General features: G+C 40.0%; 1 protein-coding gene across 2 annotated transcripts in view; it reads right to left on the minus strand.

Moving 5' to 3' along the window:
- The window catches only part of PSPC1 (paraspeckle component 1), a 114702-nt gene that overhangs the window by 67148 nt on the left and 31759 nt on the right, over nt 1-15795 (minus strand). For both annotated transcript variants that reach the window (XR_001105626.2, XM_012441988.2), the window contains exons 4-5: nt 11060-11256; nt 134-218 (exon numbers count right to left, since the gene is read on the minus strand). Coding sequence is in view for 1 of the 2 variants with exons in the window: in XM_012441988.2 (XP_012297411.1) it covers nt 134-218; nt 11060-11256 (282 nt within the window). In the remaining variant the exon portion in view is untranslated. The remainder of the gene's footprint in view (nt 1-133; nt 219-11059; nt 11257-15795) is intronic.

Consider the following 15795-nt stretch of genomic DNA (forward strand, 5'->3'; position numbering starts at 1 on the left):
TCACTGTATGTGGTTAAAATAGGCAATTTTCCTATTTTTTCTGTGATACTCAACTTATACAACTTGTAACCGGTGGTGGGGAGCTTTATTAATAAGACATACATTCATGTTTCTTAAAATTATCTTCTTTTACCTTAGTTGTATTTGCTTCCGTTTTTGCAGCTCTTGGTTTCTGAGTTCTTCCAAGCGTCTGAGTTCTTCTTGACGCCTCATTAGATCTATAAAATAATGACAACATATTAATATTTTTAGTTTCACTTTCCATTTTTCCAATATGCACAGAGGTTCTCTATCACTGACAACATACTGATATATTAGTCATTTTATAGTAAATTGTAAGCTGAGTAATTAATAAAATAAATATACTTTCTGAGCACATTTCTTCATGTATATAAAAAAAGAGTATTCAAGTTCATTCTTGGCCAGGCGCAATGGCTCACACCTGCAACCCCAGTACTTTAGAAGGCCAAGGCAGGCACATGATTCGAGACCAGGAATTCGAGACCAGCGTGACCAACATGGCAAAACCCGAACTCAACCAAACTACAAAAATTAGCTGGGCATGGGGGCATGCGCCTGTAGTCCCAGCTACTCAGAAGAATCATTTGACCAGGAGGTGGAGGATGCAGTGAGTCAAGATTGCACCACTGCACTCCAGCCTGAATGACAGAGCAAGACTCTATCTCAAAAAAAAGAAAGAAAGAAAGAAAGAAAAAGTTCATTCTTGTTGGGGGAAAAACGCATAATAAAACTCATCTTGGCTTGGCACGGTGGCTCACACTTATAATCCTAGCACTTTGGGAGTCCCAGGTAAGCAACAGAGTAAGTTGACTCCATCTCAAAAAAAAAAAAAAAAAAAAAAAAAAAAAATCATCTTTATGTCAAGAAATTAAAATAGGTAGCCTGGCTTGTGCCCGTAATCCCAGCAGTTTGAGAGGCTGACGCAGGTGGATCACTTCAGCCAAGGAGTTCCAGACCAGCTGAGCAACACAGTGGAAACCTGTCTACAAAAAATACAAAATTTAGGGCCAGGCATGGTGGCTCACAGCTTAATTCCAGCACTTTGGGAGGCCAAGGCAGATGGATCACCTGAGATCAGGAGTTTAAGACCAGCCTGGCCAACATGGCGAAACCCTGTCTCTACTAAAAATACAAAAATTAGCTGGGTATTCATGCCTATAATTCCAGATACTCGGGAGGTTGAGGCATGAGAATCACTTGAATATGGGAGCCAGAGGTTACAGCGACCCAAAATCACGCCATGCACTCCAGCCTGCGTAACAGGGTGAGACTCTGTATCCAAAAACAAAACAAAACAAAACAAAAAGTTGGCCAAGCGTGGTGTCACACGCCTATAGTCCCAGCAACTTGGGCAGCTAAGGCGCAGGAGGATCTCTTGGGCCCAGGAGGCGAAGGCTGCAGTGAGCCAAGATCACACCACTGCACTCCAGCCTGAGTTGCATAGCAGAACTGCCTCTAAAATAAAATAAAATAGATTGTAATTGTTTTAACATAAAAGCTGATACATACTAAAAACAGAGTAAATGATAACTATATTAACTCATTTTCGCTTATAATTTTATAACAAATTGTTTTCAGCAGCAAATGCAAAGCCCAAAAACATGCCTTCAGAGACACCAGCAGAGGGCACTTAAGAACCAGACCAAACAGGAATAATGACATAAAACCCAAGGACCATCCCTCGAAACACAATTAGCATGACATTCCTCCCTCACTAAGACAATGTTTTCTGAAGAAGAGTGAGAATTCTTGAAGAAAGCAAAGCTAAATGCTGATATAAACAAGACTTTTCAACAACAAAAAAGCATTTCCACTATCACCAATTCCTGTCATATCAAGAATGGGGGGAGTTCCAGAGTAAGATAATGAAAAGTACATTTGTATTGCACATCCGAGTAGCGTATAAACTTTCCACGTTAAAAATCTCCAAAGCTTCTTTGCTTTGCTTTTCCATCCTTTTCTTTTCCCCGCTCTTCCTCCCTCCCTTCCTTCCTTCTTTCTCTCTCTTTTTCCTTTTTCTTGCTGATTTTATGTAAAGGGATGGCGTTCTGATTGTTCTATTTTCAAGTTTAATTCTTATTTTAATAATGTTTTCAAGCAAAAAGTAAAAAAAAAAAAAAAAAACTCCAAAGCTAAAAATCTTTGTCTATGATTTTGTACAAAACTATGTATATACACATGCATATATTTTAAAATAATAAAATTTTAAAATACTCTGGATGGCACAATTACTGGTCGTTTTTCCTTTTCTCTTTATATCTAAAGTGAACAAATTACCTCAATTGAATGTTTCTTAATAAATCCCTATACTTGGCCGGGCGCGGTGGCTCAAGCCTGTAATCCCAGCACTTTGGGAGGCCGAGGCGGGTGGATCACAAGGTCGAGAGATCAAGACCATCCTGGTCAACATTGTGAAACCCCGTCTCTACTAATACAAAAAAATTAGCTGGGCATGGTGGTGCGTGCCTGTAATCCCAGCTACTCAGGAGGCTGAGGCAGGAGAATTGCCTGAACCCAGGAGGCGGAGGTTGCGGTGAGCCGAGATCACACCATTGCACTCCAGCCTGGGTAACGAGAGCGAAACTCCGTCTCCAAAAAAAAATAAATAAATAAAAATAAATCCCTATACTCAAGAGTTGACTGATATAATACTACAGCTAAAGTTAATCTAAGGTACCAATATCCTAAACTTCTCAACAATAGCAAGATACGCATCATAGCCATAATAAGGTAAATATAATCCTCCTCATTTTACAGATTAGAAACAGACAATCATTTATAAATTATGCAGAAAAAAAAGGATTCAGATAGATTTTTTTTTTTTTGAGTCAGAGTTTCACTCTTGTCCCCCAGGCTGGAATGCAATGGCATGATCTCAGCTCACTGCAACCTCTGCCTCCCAGGTTCAAGCAATTCTCCTGCCTCAGCCTCCCAAGTAGCAGGGATTATAGGCATGTGCCACCACACCAGCTAATTTTATATTTTTAGTAGAGACAGCATTTCTCCATGTTGGTCAGGCTGGTCTCCAACTCCCAACCTTGGGTGATCCACCCACCTCAGCCTCCCAAAATGCTGGGATTACCCACGTGAGCCACGGCGCCCGGTCAGGATTCAGACAGATTTTAAAGTTGCCCCAGCTATTCCATGATTCAACTGGGATGCCAGGCCAAAACCTGTCCTTATTCCAAAGTAAGCCAAATCTAGTTGATCAGACTCACCTGGAAAACTTAAAAATATGCATTTGATCTAGGGCCTCAGCCTGAAATAGGAAAAAAAAAAAAAAATATATATATATATATATATATAATATATATATATATATATATTTTTTTTTTTTTTACACACACACAAACACATATATATGCATTTGGGGATGTTGCTAAGAAAAGTCTGTTTTAGACCAGGCTCAGTGACTCACATCTGTAATCCCAGCACTTTGGGAGGCCGAGGCAGGTGGATCATGAGGTCAGGAGTTCGAGACCAGCCAGGCCAACATGGTGAAATCCCCCCATCTCTACTAAAAATACAAAAATTAGCTGGGTGTTGTGGTGGGCGCCTATAATCCCAGCTACTTGGGAAGCTGAGGCAGGAAAAATGCTTCAAACTGGAAGACAGAGGTTTCAGTGAGCCGAGAAGGCGCCACTGCACTATAGCCTGGGCAAAAGAGCAAAACTCCGTCTCAAAAAAAAAAAAAAGTCTGTTCTGGCATATGAGACAGGGCCCAAGTAGTTTTGATAATAAGCCCATAGAGAAAACATTTATCTTAAAAAATGTTAAACATGACTGCAATTATTTCAAACCTTTGCAACATAAGTTCTCAACCTTAAATGCTCATTAGAATTACTTAAATATCTTTTTTTTTTCTCTCAGAGACAGGGTCTCACTCATCACCCAGGCTGGAGTGCAGTGGCATGATCACAGCTCGATACAGTCTCAAATTCCTGGGCTCAAGTGATTCCACCTCAGTCTCCCAAACAGCTACCTCAGTCTCCCAAACAGCTACCTCAGTCTCCCAAACAGCCAGGACTGACAGGTTATACAAGTTAACAAAGCTGCTTTTAACCTCTCAGATCTTATTACCTCATCTGTAACATCAGTATAATTAGCTCAAAAGGCTCCAACAATCAAATTATCAAATAAGCACGATTACCTAATACTTAAAAGAACTATAAACTTAAAACTACTATTTTATGCTTACTAAATTATGTATGTTTTAAAGTTTCTAATACTGAAAGTTCCTGAAATTTCACTAAAGCTTATACATCTGTACATTACCATGATAATATCCTTCTAGGGAAAAAAAACTGTAAAAAGTACATAACTAGAGATGTCTTTATCCAGGTAATTACACTCAGGAATTTTTCTTAATAAAATAAAGGCATCCACAGACATGAAGGTATCATCTACAGTACTACTTATTACTTACTAGACCAAATAACACTTTGAAATGCTTTCCTGGCTGGGCTCAATGGCTCACCAAAGTGGGAGGCTGCCTCAGTCTCCCAAAAATAATTCCAGCACTTTGGGAGGCCAAGGTAGGTGGATCACTTGAGGTCAGGAGTTCAAGACCAGCTGGCCAACACTGCAAAACCGTCTCCCTACTAAAACTGCAAAAATTAGCCGGACATGGTGGCACACGCCTGGAGTCCCAGCTACTCAGGAGACTGAGGCAGAAAAATCACTTGAACCTGGGAGGCGGAGGCTGCAGTGAGCAGAGATCATGCCAATGCACTCCTGCCTAGGCAACAGAGCAAGACTGTCTCAAATTAATTAATTAATTAAAATGCTGTCCTAACAAACTTAATGATAAAATTATATGCTATAATTTCAATGTACCATAAATACAGATACAGAAAAGGGGAATATAAACAAATTAAAATTTTGATTTGCAAGACTGTGAGAAAATGTTTTCTCGATTTAATATTGCACAAGTTATGAAAACTGAATGTTTAACTTCTAACAATTCTATTTTCTAAAAATATAAGATTTGCATATGCAGACCAAAAGAGCATATCCAACACTGGGCACAGTGGTTCACACCTGTAATCCCTGTGAGGCCAAGGTGGGCAGAATACTTGAGCCCAGGAGTTTGAGATCAGCCTGGACAAAATGGCAAAACACCATCTCTATTTTTAAAAATACAAAAATTAGCAAGGTATGGTGGCATGCAGCTGTAGTCCCAGCCACTCGGGAAGCTGAGTGGAAGGATCATCTGAGCCCAAGAGATTGAGATTGCAGTAAGCTAAGACTGCATCACTGCACACCAGCCTGGCAAACCTGGGACACAGAGTGAGAATGTCTCAAATTAAAAAAAAAAAAAAGTAGGGGAAAAAAAGAAAGAAAAGAAAAGAAAGGGCATCCTAGTTTCAAGGAAAAGTTGAAATTATAGTATTAGAGTACACAGATATATTTTGAATATAAGGATGGAAAGTTAGAAAAATGTAATAAAGCAAGTATGAGAAAAATTCAGGCTTCAGCCACTTCCACAGAAACACTTAATGCCAAAAGACAATGAAACATGATATTAATTACTTAAGAAGGGGGAAAAAGATCATGAATTTTATACCACTGAAGAGCCAGTTTAAAGTACAAGAGTCACAGATATCATCCTAGCACATACAAGAGTTTAATAAGTATGTTTCTCTAAGCCCTTCTTAAAGAAGTCCAGAGAGGATAAACATCAGACAAGTGAAGAATAGGACAGTCATGCCTGAACCTACTTGAGATATTAAGATTTAAACACATAAGAGGTTTGTGATTAAACCATATTAATTCAGTGTCACAAATCCAGACAAATCAGAGGCAAAATAAAAACTGACAGAAAGAGAAAGAGGAGACTAATATCCTAATTTTCTCATTCTTTTTTCTTTGGTAGTCACAGAGCACAAGATATCATTTGTAGGAAATAAATAACCTTCCATTACTTCATTTATAAATATAAATGTGCACACAATAAATGATAATATAATCAAGAAAAATCCAGTAGTGGAAGAGGAGGGAGTAATAGCAAAATACATAGTGGATATCTAATACTATCTACTGAGAGTTATATAAGATACAGTCACAAAGGTAACATAAAAACAACCATGAAGAAAATTCAGAAATGTTCTCCTATACTAACGATCAAAAAGACATCGGAGAAGAAATAAAAATAACTTTTAATAAATGTAATGAGGCTAGGCGCAGGGGCTCACGCCTATAATTCCAGCACTTTGGGAGGCCAATGTGGGCAGATCACTTGAGGCCAGGAGTTCGAGACCAGGCTGGTCAACATGGCAAAACCCTGTCTCTATTAAAAATACAAAAATTAGCCAGGTGTGGTGGCTCATGCCTGTAGTCCCAGCTACTTGGGAGGTTGCGGCTGGAGAATCGCTTGAACCTGGGAGGCAGAGGTTGTAGTGAGCTGAGATTGCACCACTGCACTCCAGCTTGGGTGACAGAACAAGACTCCAACTCATTCATAAATAAATAAATAGGATTTGAATCTAGAAATGACTAAGTAACTGTCAGTAAAGTATAAATGAAACAATTATAAGGTACCCGTGTGTTCAGTAAGAATCAACATTTACAGAAATTTTCTGATGCATGCACATATATTCTGTGTAGCACTGCTTTTAAAAACAAACTGAAAAGGAAAATTGTTATCAATCAAAAGAGGATGAACTAAACTAACTATACCCACTTAGAAGAATATCATACAGCCATTAAAAATATAAGGCAGATACTTATGTATATACCCATGTAGAAGGTAAAAAAAGTACAGAAAAGGTCAACAGCTTTTTTGTTGTTTTGAGACAGGGTCTCATTCTGTCACCCAAGCTGGAATACAGTAGCATAATTATAGCTCACTACAGCCTCAAGCTCCCAGGCTCAAGCGATCTGTCCACTTCAGCCTCCACAAGTAGCTGCAACTACAGACACATGCCACCATGCCCAGGTAATTTTTGTCCTTTTGGTAGAGATGGGGTTTCACTATGTTGCTGAGGTTAGTAGTCCTGAACTGCTGGACTCAAGCAACCCTCCCACCTCAGCTTCCCAAAGTGCTAGAATTACAGGCATGCTGCACCCAGCCACTTTGTTTTGTTAGGATTTTTGGTTTTTTGCTTACAAATACACACAAACATCTAATGACATATGTAAGTTTTTTTATTTTCATTGAAGGATACAAAAGAGAATTAAAATACAGAAGAGTGATCCCTACAAAAAAGCAGAAGGCAGGGAATGGGGGACACATTTTCTGTACTGTTTGAGGTTTCTCCTTCTATGATATGTCATAATACATGTTTCTGCAGAACCACACAACTAAGATTACTTAAAGTCTCTCCTCAGCCTGAATGCATACTTAGAAAGACTGGATGAAATATAAAATTGTAGGCTGGGTGTGGTGGCTCATGCTTGTAATCACAGCACTTTGAGAGGCCAAGGTGGGTGATCACCTGAGTTATGGAGTTTGAGACTAGCCTGACCAATACGGTGAAACCCCATCTCTACTAAAAATGCAAAATTAGCCGGGCATGGTGACGCGCACCTGTAATCCCAGCTACTTGGGAGGCTGAAGCAGGAGAATCACTTGAACCCAGAAGGCGGAGGATGCAATGAACTGAGATTGTGCCACTGCACTCCAGCACTCCACCTTGGGCAACAGAGTAAGAATCTGTCTCAAAAAAGAAGAAAGAAAAAAGGAAGAAATATAAAACTGTAGAACAAATGGGAGGAAGTCGTAACTTTTTAAATTTTTTTTTTGAGACTGAGTTTCACTCATTGCCCAGGCTAAAGTGCTATGGTGAGATCTTGGCTCACCACAACCTCTGCCTCCCAGGTTCAAGCGATTCTCCTGCCTCAGCTTCCCAAGTTACTGGGATTACAGGCATGTGCCACCATGCTCAGCTCATTTTTTATTTTTTATAGAGACAGGGTTTCTCCAAGTTGGTCAGGCTGGTCTCGAACTCCCAACCTCAGGTGATCCACCTGCCTCAGCCTCCCAAAGTACTGGGATTACAGGTGTGAGCCACTGCGCCCAGCAAGTTCGTAAATTTTTAAACAAAGTAAAAGTGATATTTACCAACTTCAGACTTTTGATGAAATAAGTACTTTAGCACAAGTGAACCAGAAGCAGGGAGTAGGATGCAATAGACAATGTGATTTTCTAATATTATAAACCAAGATATTAAAAGAGACGTTAAATGAACACACACAAAACTTAAACTCATGGAAAAAATAGCTATGCAAAATTACTCTAATTCAAATGTCAAAATACCTTCAGGCAAAGTTTTCTAAGAGCTCAAGAAAAAACTGAAGTCTAAGGAAATGCTCTTTGCCATCAATATATCCTCAGTACCTCAGATGTGCCTCCTATAACTAACATTAAAGATGTGCTAAATTAATGAATGTTATACCACTGTTTGTCTGTAGCATCAAGACAAATCTTTAGTACAGATGCTTCCACCTCTAATCAACATTATTTCCTAACTAAGCACAACAGTAGATAGGTGGGAAACGAAATGGCAAAGAAGTGCCTAGCAGGTTAAGAGAAAATAATTCATATTGAACAGAAGGGCTAGGGCAACCACAGGGCCCAGGAAACAAAATTTTTAAAATTTCCAAGATGATTTTAATATGTAACAAAATTTCAAAACCACCGGGACAAACTTTAAGATCTCTCGGCTGGGCATGGTGGCTCACATCTGTCATCTCAGCACTTTGGGAGGCCAAGGTGGGCAGATCACTTGAGGCTATGAGTTCAAAACCAGTTTCGCCAACATGCAGAAATTCCGACTCCACTAAAAATACAAAAATATTACAAGCACAGTGGCTCATGCTTGTAATCCCAGTACTTTGGGAGGCCGAGGCAGGCAGATCACCTGAGGTCAAGAGTTTGAGATCAGCCTGGCCAACATAGTGAAACCACATCTCTACTAAAAATACAAAAAATTAGCCAAGTGTGGTAGCACACCCTTGTAATCCCAGCCACTTAGGATGCTGAGGCAGGAGGATCGCTTGAACCCAAGGTGGAGGTTACAGCGAGCCAAGATCACACCAATGCACTCCAGCCTGGGCAATAAGAGCAAACTTCCATCTAAAAAAAAAAAAAAAAATTAGCCAGGCATGGTGGCACACACCTGTAGTCCCAGCTACTAGGCAGGCTCAGGCACAAGAACTGCTTGAACATGGGAGGCAGAGGTTGCACTGAGCGGAGACTGTACCATGGCACTCCACACTGGGCGACAGAGTGAGATTCTCTCTCAAAAACAAACAAACAAACAAACAAAAGAACCTCTCTTCCAGCTCTAACAGCCAATGAATGATTCAGTATCTTTAACTGAAACAACACTTTCAAATTTTCTGCAAAGTAGAAGACAGTTTATCTTTAAACCTACTATAAATATTATATAAATGAATTCAATTTTGTTAGAAGAGTAAACTTACAGAACTGCCAGGTTTAGGGTACAAATTAAACCAAAACACCTGACTAGTTTCTATTATTTGCTGAGCTTGATTTTGTTTTAACATATGTGGCATCGGCACAGTTATTCAATGACTTGATCATAACTGCTCAATAAACATTTACTGAATAGTGACGTACAAAATACTAGAGCACATAAACCAAAAAAAATCCTACACTTCATTTTAAGGAAATGAGAATTTACCCAAAAGGATTTAGAAATGAATGATCAAATTTTCACCTGCTAAAAAAAAGACTGAATCTAGTATACAGAACAGTTTAAAGAAAGCCAAGGTGAGATGGCAGAAAAGTTCATCAGGAACACTACTGCAGAAACTCAGGCAGGCAACTGTGGTACCCTGATCTCTGGGGACAGCCAAGAGAAGGTAGATAAACGTTTACTCAAATGCTAAGTTAAAACAAAACAAAAACTTAAAAGCAAAATAGAAAGCAATCAGATGCTTATTTTAAGAAATTTAAAACTCATTATGGGTAGTGGAAAAGACAAATGATAGGAAGAATCAGGAAAAATTATATAGAAAATTTAAGAACAAAAAGGAGATACAGATAATTAACATAGATGAAGAAAAAAAACATAGATAGGCATAAAAAGAAAGGTAATAAAGAGAAACAAGAGAAGTGAGCTTTTGACATGTATTTAGGCAGCTTGTCATATTGTTAGTTATTTGTCCAGTGGATGAGAATAAATTATCGCCTGTTATTGACTGCTCTTAAATATTCTTGCCAATTGGCCAGGCATGGTGGCTCACCCCTGGAATCCCAGCACTTTGGGAGGCTGAGGCGAGTGGATCGCCTGAGGTCAGGAGTTTGACAGCAGCCTGGCCAACATGGTGAAAACCCATTTCTACTAAAAATACAAAAATTATCTGGGCCTGTAATCCCAGCTACTCAGGAGGCTGAGGCAGAAGAATTGCGTGAACCCAGGAGGCGGAGGTTGCAGTGAGTCAAGATCGAACCATTGCACTCCAGCCCCTGGGGGAAAAAGCAAGACTCCGTCTCAAAACACAATGTGTGTGTGTGTGTGTGTGTGTGTGTGTGTGTGTGTGTGTGTGTGTGTGTGTGTGTGTGTGTGTGTGTGTGTGTGTGTGTTTTCTTGCCAATTACTAAGAATTTGCTTTTCCTAAATCCCCACATCCATCTGTAAACATGAATCTTTTTTGTCTCTCCCAGATTATCCATCTGTACTCTTTCAAATGTGCGATAATAATCTTAAATAGCCAGCATTTGTCCAAATTCTTCTTTTCATCAAACAAAAAGTCCTACATGTGCCATGTCTACCTACCAAAATTCACCCACCGTGTTTCTGTTTGCCAAGAGAATCATGTATTTGCTACTGGTGCTACTGGCACAGTTCAATATCCTCAAATTACCTCCAACAATACTACTTGCATGAATAAAACTAACTTTTAGTAAGTTTTTTTTTTCTTAAGTTCTCTGAGATCTTCATACCTAATATGCTGAGTTCCAACTTTTTCTCTAAACTCCTAAATGGCACTTTACACAGTAGTACATAAGTGGTATACACACTTACAGGAAAAAAAATCATACCACATCTACATGAAAATCCATGTTTACCTTGCCTCATTAGCATTAATTGGTGTTCATGCCTAGCTGCTTCCATTTCTGCCTCCAGTTTCTCTTTGGCTTCTCTGATGTTTCTGTCAACCTGCTCACGCTGCTGCTTTTCCATTTCATCAAGAGCCTTCCATCGAGATGCATACTCAAATTCAAATGTCCCAGGTTGAGCAAACCGTGGTGGTTGTTCTCTTTCCCTAAATTTACATTAAAACATACAGAAATTTATGTTTAAAAGGTAAAACAAGAACAAACGAGAACAGTAACAAGCACTTACAATGTTCAAGGCACTGTCTGAGACACCATGTCTACATGAATTACCTCATGACAATATTGTGATTACAGGCCTGAGCTTAAGAAACTGCCCAAGGATGTTCAACTAATAATGGAACAATGATTTAAACTTAGACAATCTGATGCTACAACCCAGACTCTCCTAATTATTACCTGTAAAATTTCTACTTTTGGAGGTTTCATTTTCTGGTTTTCAGTCAATTAAATATTTTACAAAGGAAAGTCTGCAACATATGGATTAACTGTCTGGATCAGATGTTTTTACTATTAAAACCAGCTAGATTTTATTGAGTGTTATGTGCCAAGTTAATTGGATAGGCAACCAAATCAAGGCCTAACTCACTACAATTACAGTTAACTATTTAATAGCTCTTTCCCTCAGTAGCCTATAAATTCAATTGATGACATCAAATGTATCTGTTAACTGCTGTACCTCAAGGACCTAGAATGCAGTATATACATTAAATATATAATTCTCGAATAAATAAATGAGCAAACAAATTACCAAATAAAAATAAAGGCCTATGAATGTATTTGAAAGACTTCATTTATATATATATACGAGATATATAGATGTAAATATGTTTTAGAGACATATAAAAAATGACTGATTTCAAACTCCTGGCCTAAAGTATTCCTCATTCCTCAGCCTCCAAAAGTGCCAAAATTACAGGTGCAAGACACCACACCTGGTCCCAATCAATTTTTTTTCCCTTTAAAGAATTTTGGTTGTTGTTGCTGTTGTTTTGGGATTTTTTGAGACAGGGTCTTGCTCAGTTGCCCACCCTAGAGTACAGTGGCACAATTAAGACTCACTGCCCAATCAACCTCCCAGGCTCAAGCAATCCTCCCATCTGAAGCTGCTTAGTAGCTAGGACTAAAGGGGTATGCCACCATGACCAGCTAATTTTTGTATTTTTTGTAGAGATGAGGTACCACTATGTTGCCCAGGCTGGTCTTAAAACTCCTGGACTCAAGCAACCCTTCTGCCTCCCAAAGTGCTGGAATTACAGGTAAGAGCCATCACACCCAGCCAACTTCCAAGAAATTTTTGCAGAAAAATCTTCAATTAGTCTTGCCTATAACAGCCACTATTAAAAAGTTCTGATAGGGGCCGGGTGCCGTGGCTCATGCCTGTAATCCCAGCACTTTGGGAGGCCAAGACAGGTAAATCACCTGAGGTAGGGAGTTCGAGACCAGCCTGACCAACACGGAGAAACCCAGTCTCTACTAAAAATACAAAAAATTAGCTGGGCGTGGTGGTGCGCACCTGCAATCCCAGCTACTCAGGAGGCTGAAGCAGGAGAATCTCTTGAACCCGGGAGATGGAGGTTGCAGTAAGCCGAGATTGTGCCAGTGCACTCCAGCTTGGGCAACAAGAGCAGAACTCTGTGTCAAAACAAACAAAAAAGAAAAAAAAAGTACTAATAGGAACACAATCCCACTCCATGAATAAAATCATAGATAACTTGCTACAAATGTAAATTTTAACTTTTATTTTGGGGTATGGAGGTGAGGAGGAGTGGGTATGATAAATATGGGAGAAAGGGGAAGACTGTCACAGAGAGAAAGATGTGGTAACAGAAGAGGGAAAGATCTCCAGAAGCACACGAAGAAATACCAAAGACAGTCATGATCCTAGGGACCCTATATCTAAAAAACCTACTTGGATTTTTTTTCTTTTTAAAGCACCGACCGGAAAATGGGAAAGAGTGGGAGAATCTACCAACCACTAATTTTTCTAAAACAATTATCAGTCAGCAGTTTCTAAGTCAAAGATTGACTACATTTTTAAATTCTTTATTTTCTCCCACAGGAAAAAAAAAAAACACTGACATAACATGCTTTTTCGTAGCTGCAAGTGAATTTGAATCTTGGCTCTTACGCTTTGTAAGCATTTTCTTCTGGGAATAAATCTTTTTTTTTTTTTTTTTTTTTTTGAGAAGGAGTTTTGCTCTTATTGTCCTTGCTGGAGAACAATGGCATGATCTCAGCTCACTGCAACCTCCACTTCTCAGGTTCAAGCGATTCTCCTGCCTCAGTCTCCCGAGTAGCTGGGATTACAGGCATGTGCCACCACACCTGGCTAATTTTGTATTTTTAGTAGAGACAGGGTTTCACCATCTTGGCCAGGCTGGTCTCAAACTCCTGACCTCAGGTGATCCACTCGTCTCGGCCTCCCAAAGTGCTAGGATTACAAGTGTGAGCCACCATGCCCGGCCTATAAATCTTTAGTTGTAAAACTGAAACTATAACTACCTTTTTTTTTCTGAGACAGAGTCTTGCTCTGTCATCCAGGCTGGAATGCAGTGGCACAATCTCAACTCACTACATTCTCCACCTCCGGGGCTCAGCCGCCTGAGTAGCTAGGATTACAGGCATGAGCCACCACACCTGGCTAATTTTTGTATTTTTAGTAGATAGAGATGGGGTTTCACCATGTTGGTCAGACTGGTCTTGAACTCCTGACCTCATGATCCACCTGCCTCCGCCTCCCAAAGTGCTGGGATTACAGGCATGAGCTACCGCGTCTGGCCATAACCAGCTCTTATTAAGGTTTGCTGAGACCATTAAATATATAAACAAATACTGTCTATACAGGCTATTGTTTTAACAAAGTTGTATTTCTAGTTCTCTCTCACCCAAATCCAAAAGTATGCTCTATTTCAAATTTGTAATGGTGACCCATAACAAGTAAAAAGTTAAGTGAAGAGGAAGTCACAGGAACCCTTTAAAAACTGGCATTGTGGCCAGGTCCAGTGACTCACACCTGTAAACTCAACTTTGAGAGGCCAAGGCAGGCAGATTGCTTGAGCCCAGGAGTTTGAGACCACCCTGAGCAACATAATGAAAACCTGTCTTTAAAAAAATTTTTAAATTAATGGGACATGGTGGCCCACAACTATAGTCCCAGCTACCTGGCAGGGGACGGGGGCTGAGGTGGAAAGATCACTTGAGACCAGGAGGTAGAGACTGCAGTGAGCCATGATCATGTCACTACACTGCAGTCTGGGCAACAGAGCCAGACCCTGTCTCAAAAAAGAAAGAAAGAAAGAAGAAAGAAGAAAGAAGGAGAGGGAGGGGGAGGGGGGAGGGCATCGTAAGGGAAATCAGAATAGATAGGAATTATAATCAATTACTACTAATGCTTCCTGAAATACTCTCTTCCCTTGCTTCCAGGACACAGATGGTTCTTCCTCCTACTCCAATGAATGAATGCTCCTTTCTCAGTCGTTTTTGATTCCTTCTGATGTTCCCAACCTCTACACACCAGAGTACTGCAGGGTTCAGGGTTTGGTCCTTTGACTTTAAAATATCATGTTAATAAATTCAGCCAGGACAGTTGCTCTAATTCCTAGGTATAAATCCAACTATCTGCTTGACTACACTGCCAGCACCTAGAACAGTGGCTAACAAAAAGGCACTCCAGCTTTTATTTATGTAATAAACAAGTGGGTGGGGTGCAGTGGCCCACACCTGTAAACCCAGCACTTTCAGAGGCCAAGGCAGGTAGATCACCTGAGGTCAGGAGTTCGAGACCAGCCTGGCCAAGAGAGTGAAACCCCATCTCTACCAAAAATGCAAAAATTGGCTGGGCATGGTGGTGCACACCTGTAATCCCAGCTCCTTGGGAGGGTGAGGCACAAGAATCCCTTCAACCCAGGAGGTGGAGGTTGCAGTGAGCAGAGATTGCACCACTGCATTCCAGCCTGGATGACAGAGTGAGACTGTCTCAAAAATATAAATAAATAAATGACTTTTTTTTTTTGAGACAGAATCTCATTCTGTCACCCAGGCTGGAATGCAATGGCACGATCTCAGCTCACTGCAACCTCCACCTCCCAGGTTCAAGCGATTCTCCTGCCTCAGCCTCCCGAGGAGCTGGGACTACAGGCGTGTGCCACCACACCCAGCTAATTTTTATATTTTTAGTAGAGATGGGGTTTCACCACGTTGGCCAGCCTGGTCTCAAACTCCCAACCTCAAATGATCTACCTGCCTCGGCGTCTCAAAGTGCTGGGATTATAGGCTTGAGCCACCGTGCTTGGCCAAGAACATTGTGTTTTAAAAAACATAATGCACTCTGCAAAAGTAATTGGAGGAGAAAAGGAGGTGGCCCAGGCAGTGAACAGAACTACAGGCAGTCCATCTAGGGAATGAGACTGTGAGGCCATACTTGTGAAACATTTGGACTGCTATTCTAGAACTTTTTTATGTGGTGTGTTTGTTGCACAGCTGTTCGAAATGTTTAATAAAGCTTTATAAACTGAAAAAAATAATAATGCACTCATATAGGTAATTTATGTAAATATACTTGTATTATTATAAGTATATACACATAATAATATACACAAAAGAATAAACACTCAAAATTTTGAAAATGAGTTATTTTTTGCAATTTCTAAGAGTTCTTCCCCTGTATCTGGCTATTTAACTAGGCA

Source organism: Aotus nancymaae, unplaced genomic scaffold (assembly GCF_030222135.1).
Source record: "Aotus nancymaae isolate 86718 unplaced genomic scaffold, 86718_ANA_hifiasm-v0.15.2.pri h1tg000009l, whole genome shotgun sequence".
Lineage (NCBI taxonomy): Eukaryota > Metazoa > Chordata > Mammalia > Primates > Aotidae > Aotus > Aotus nancymaae.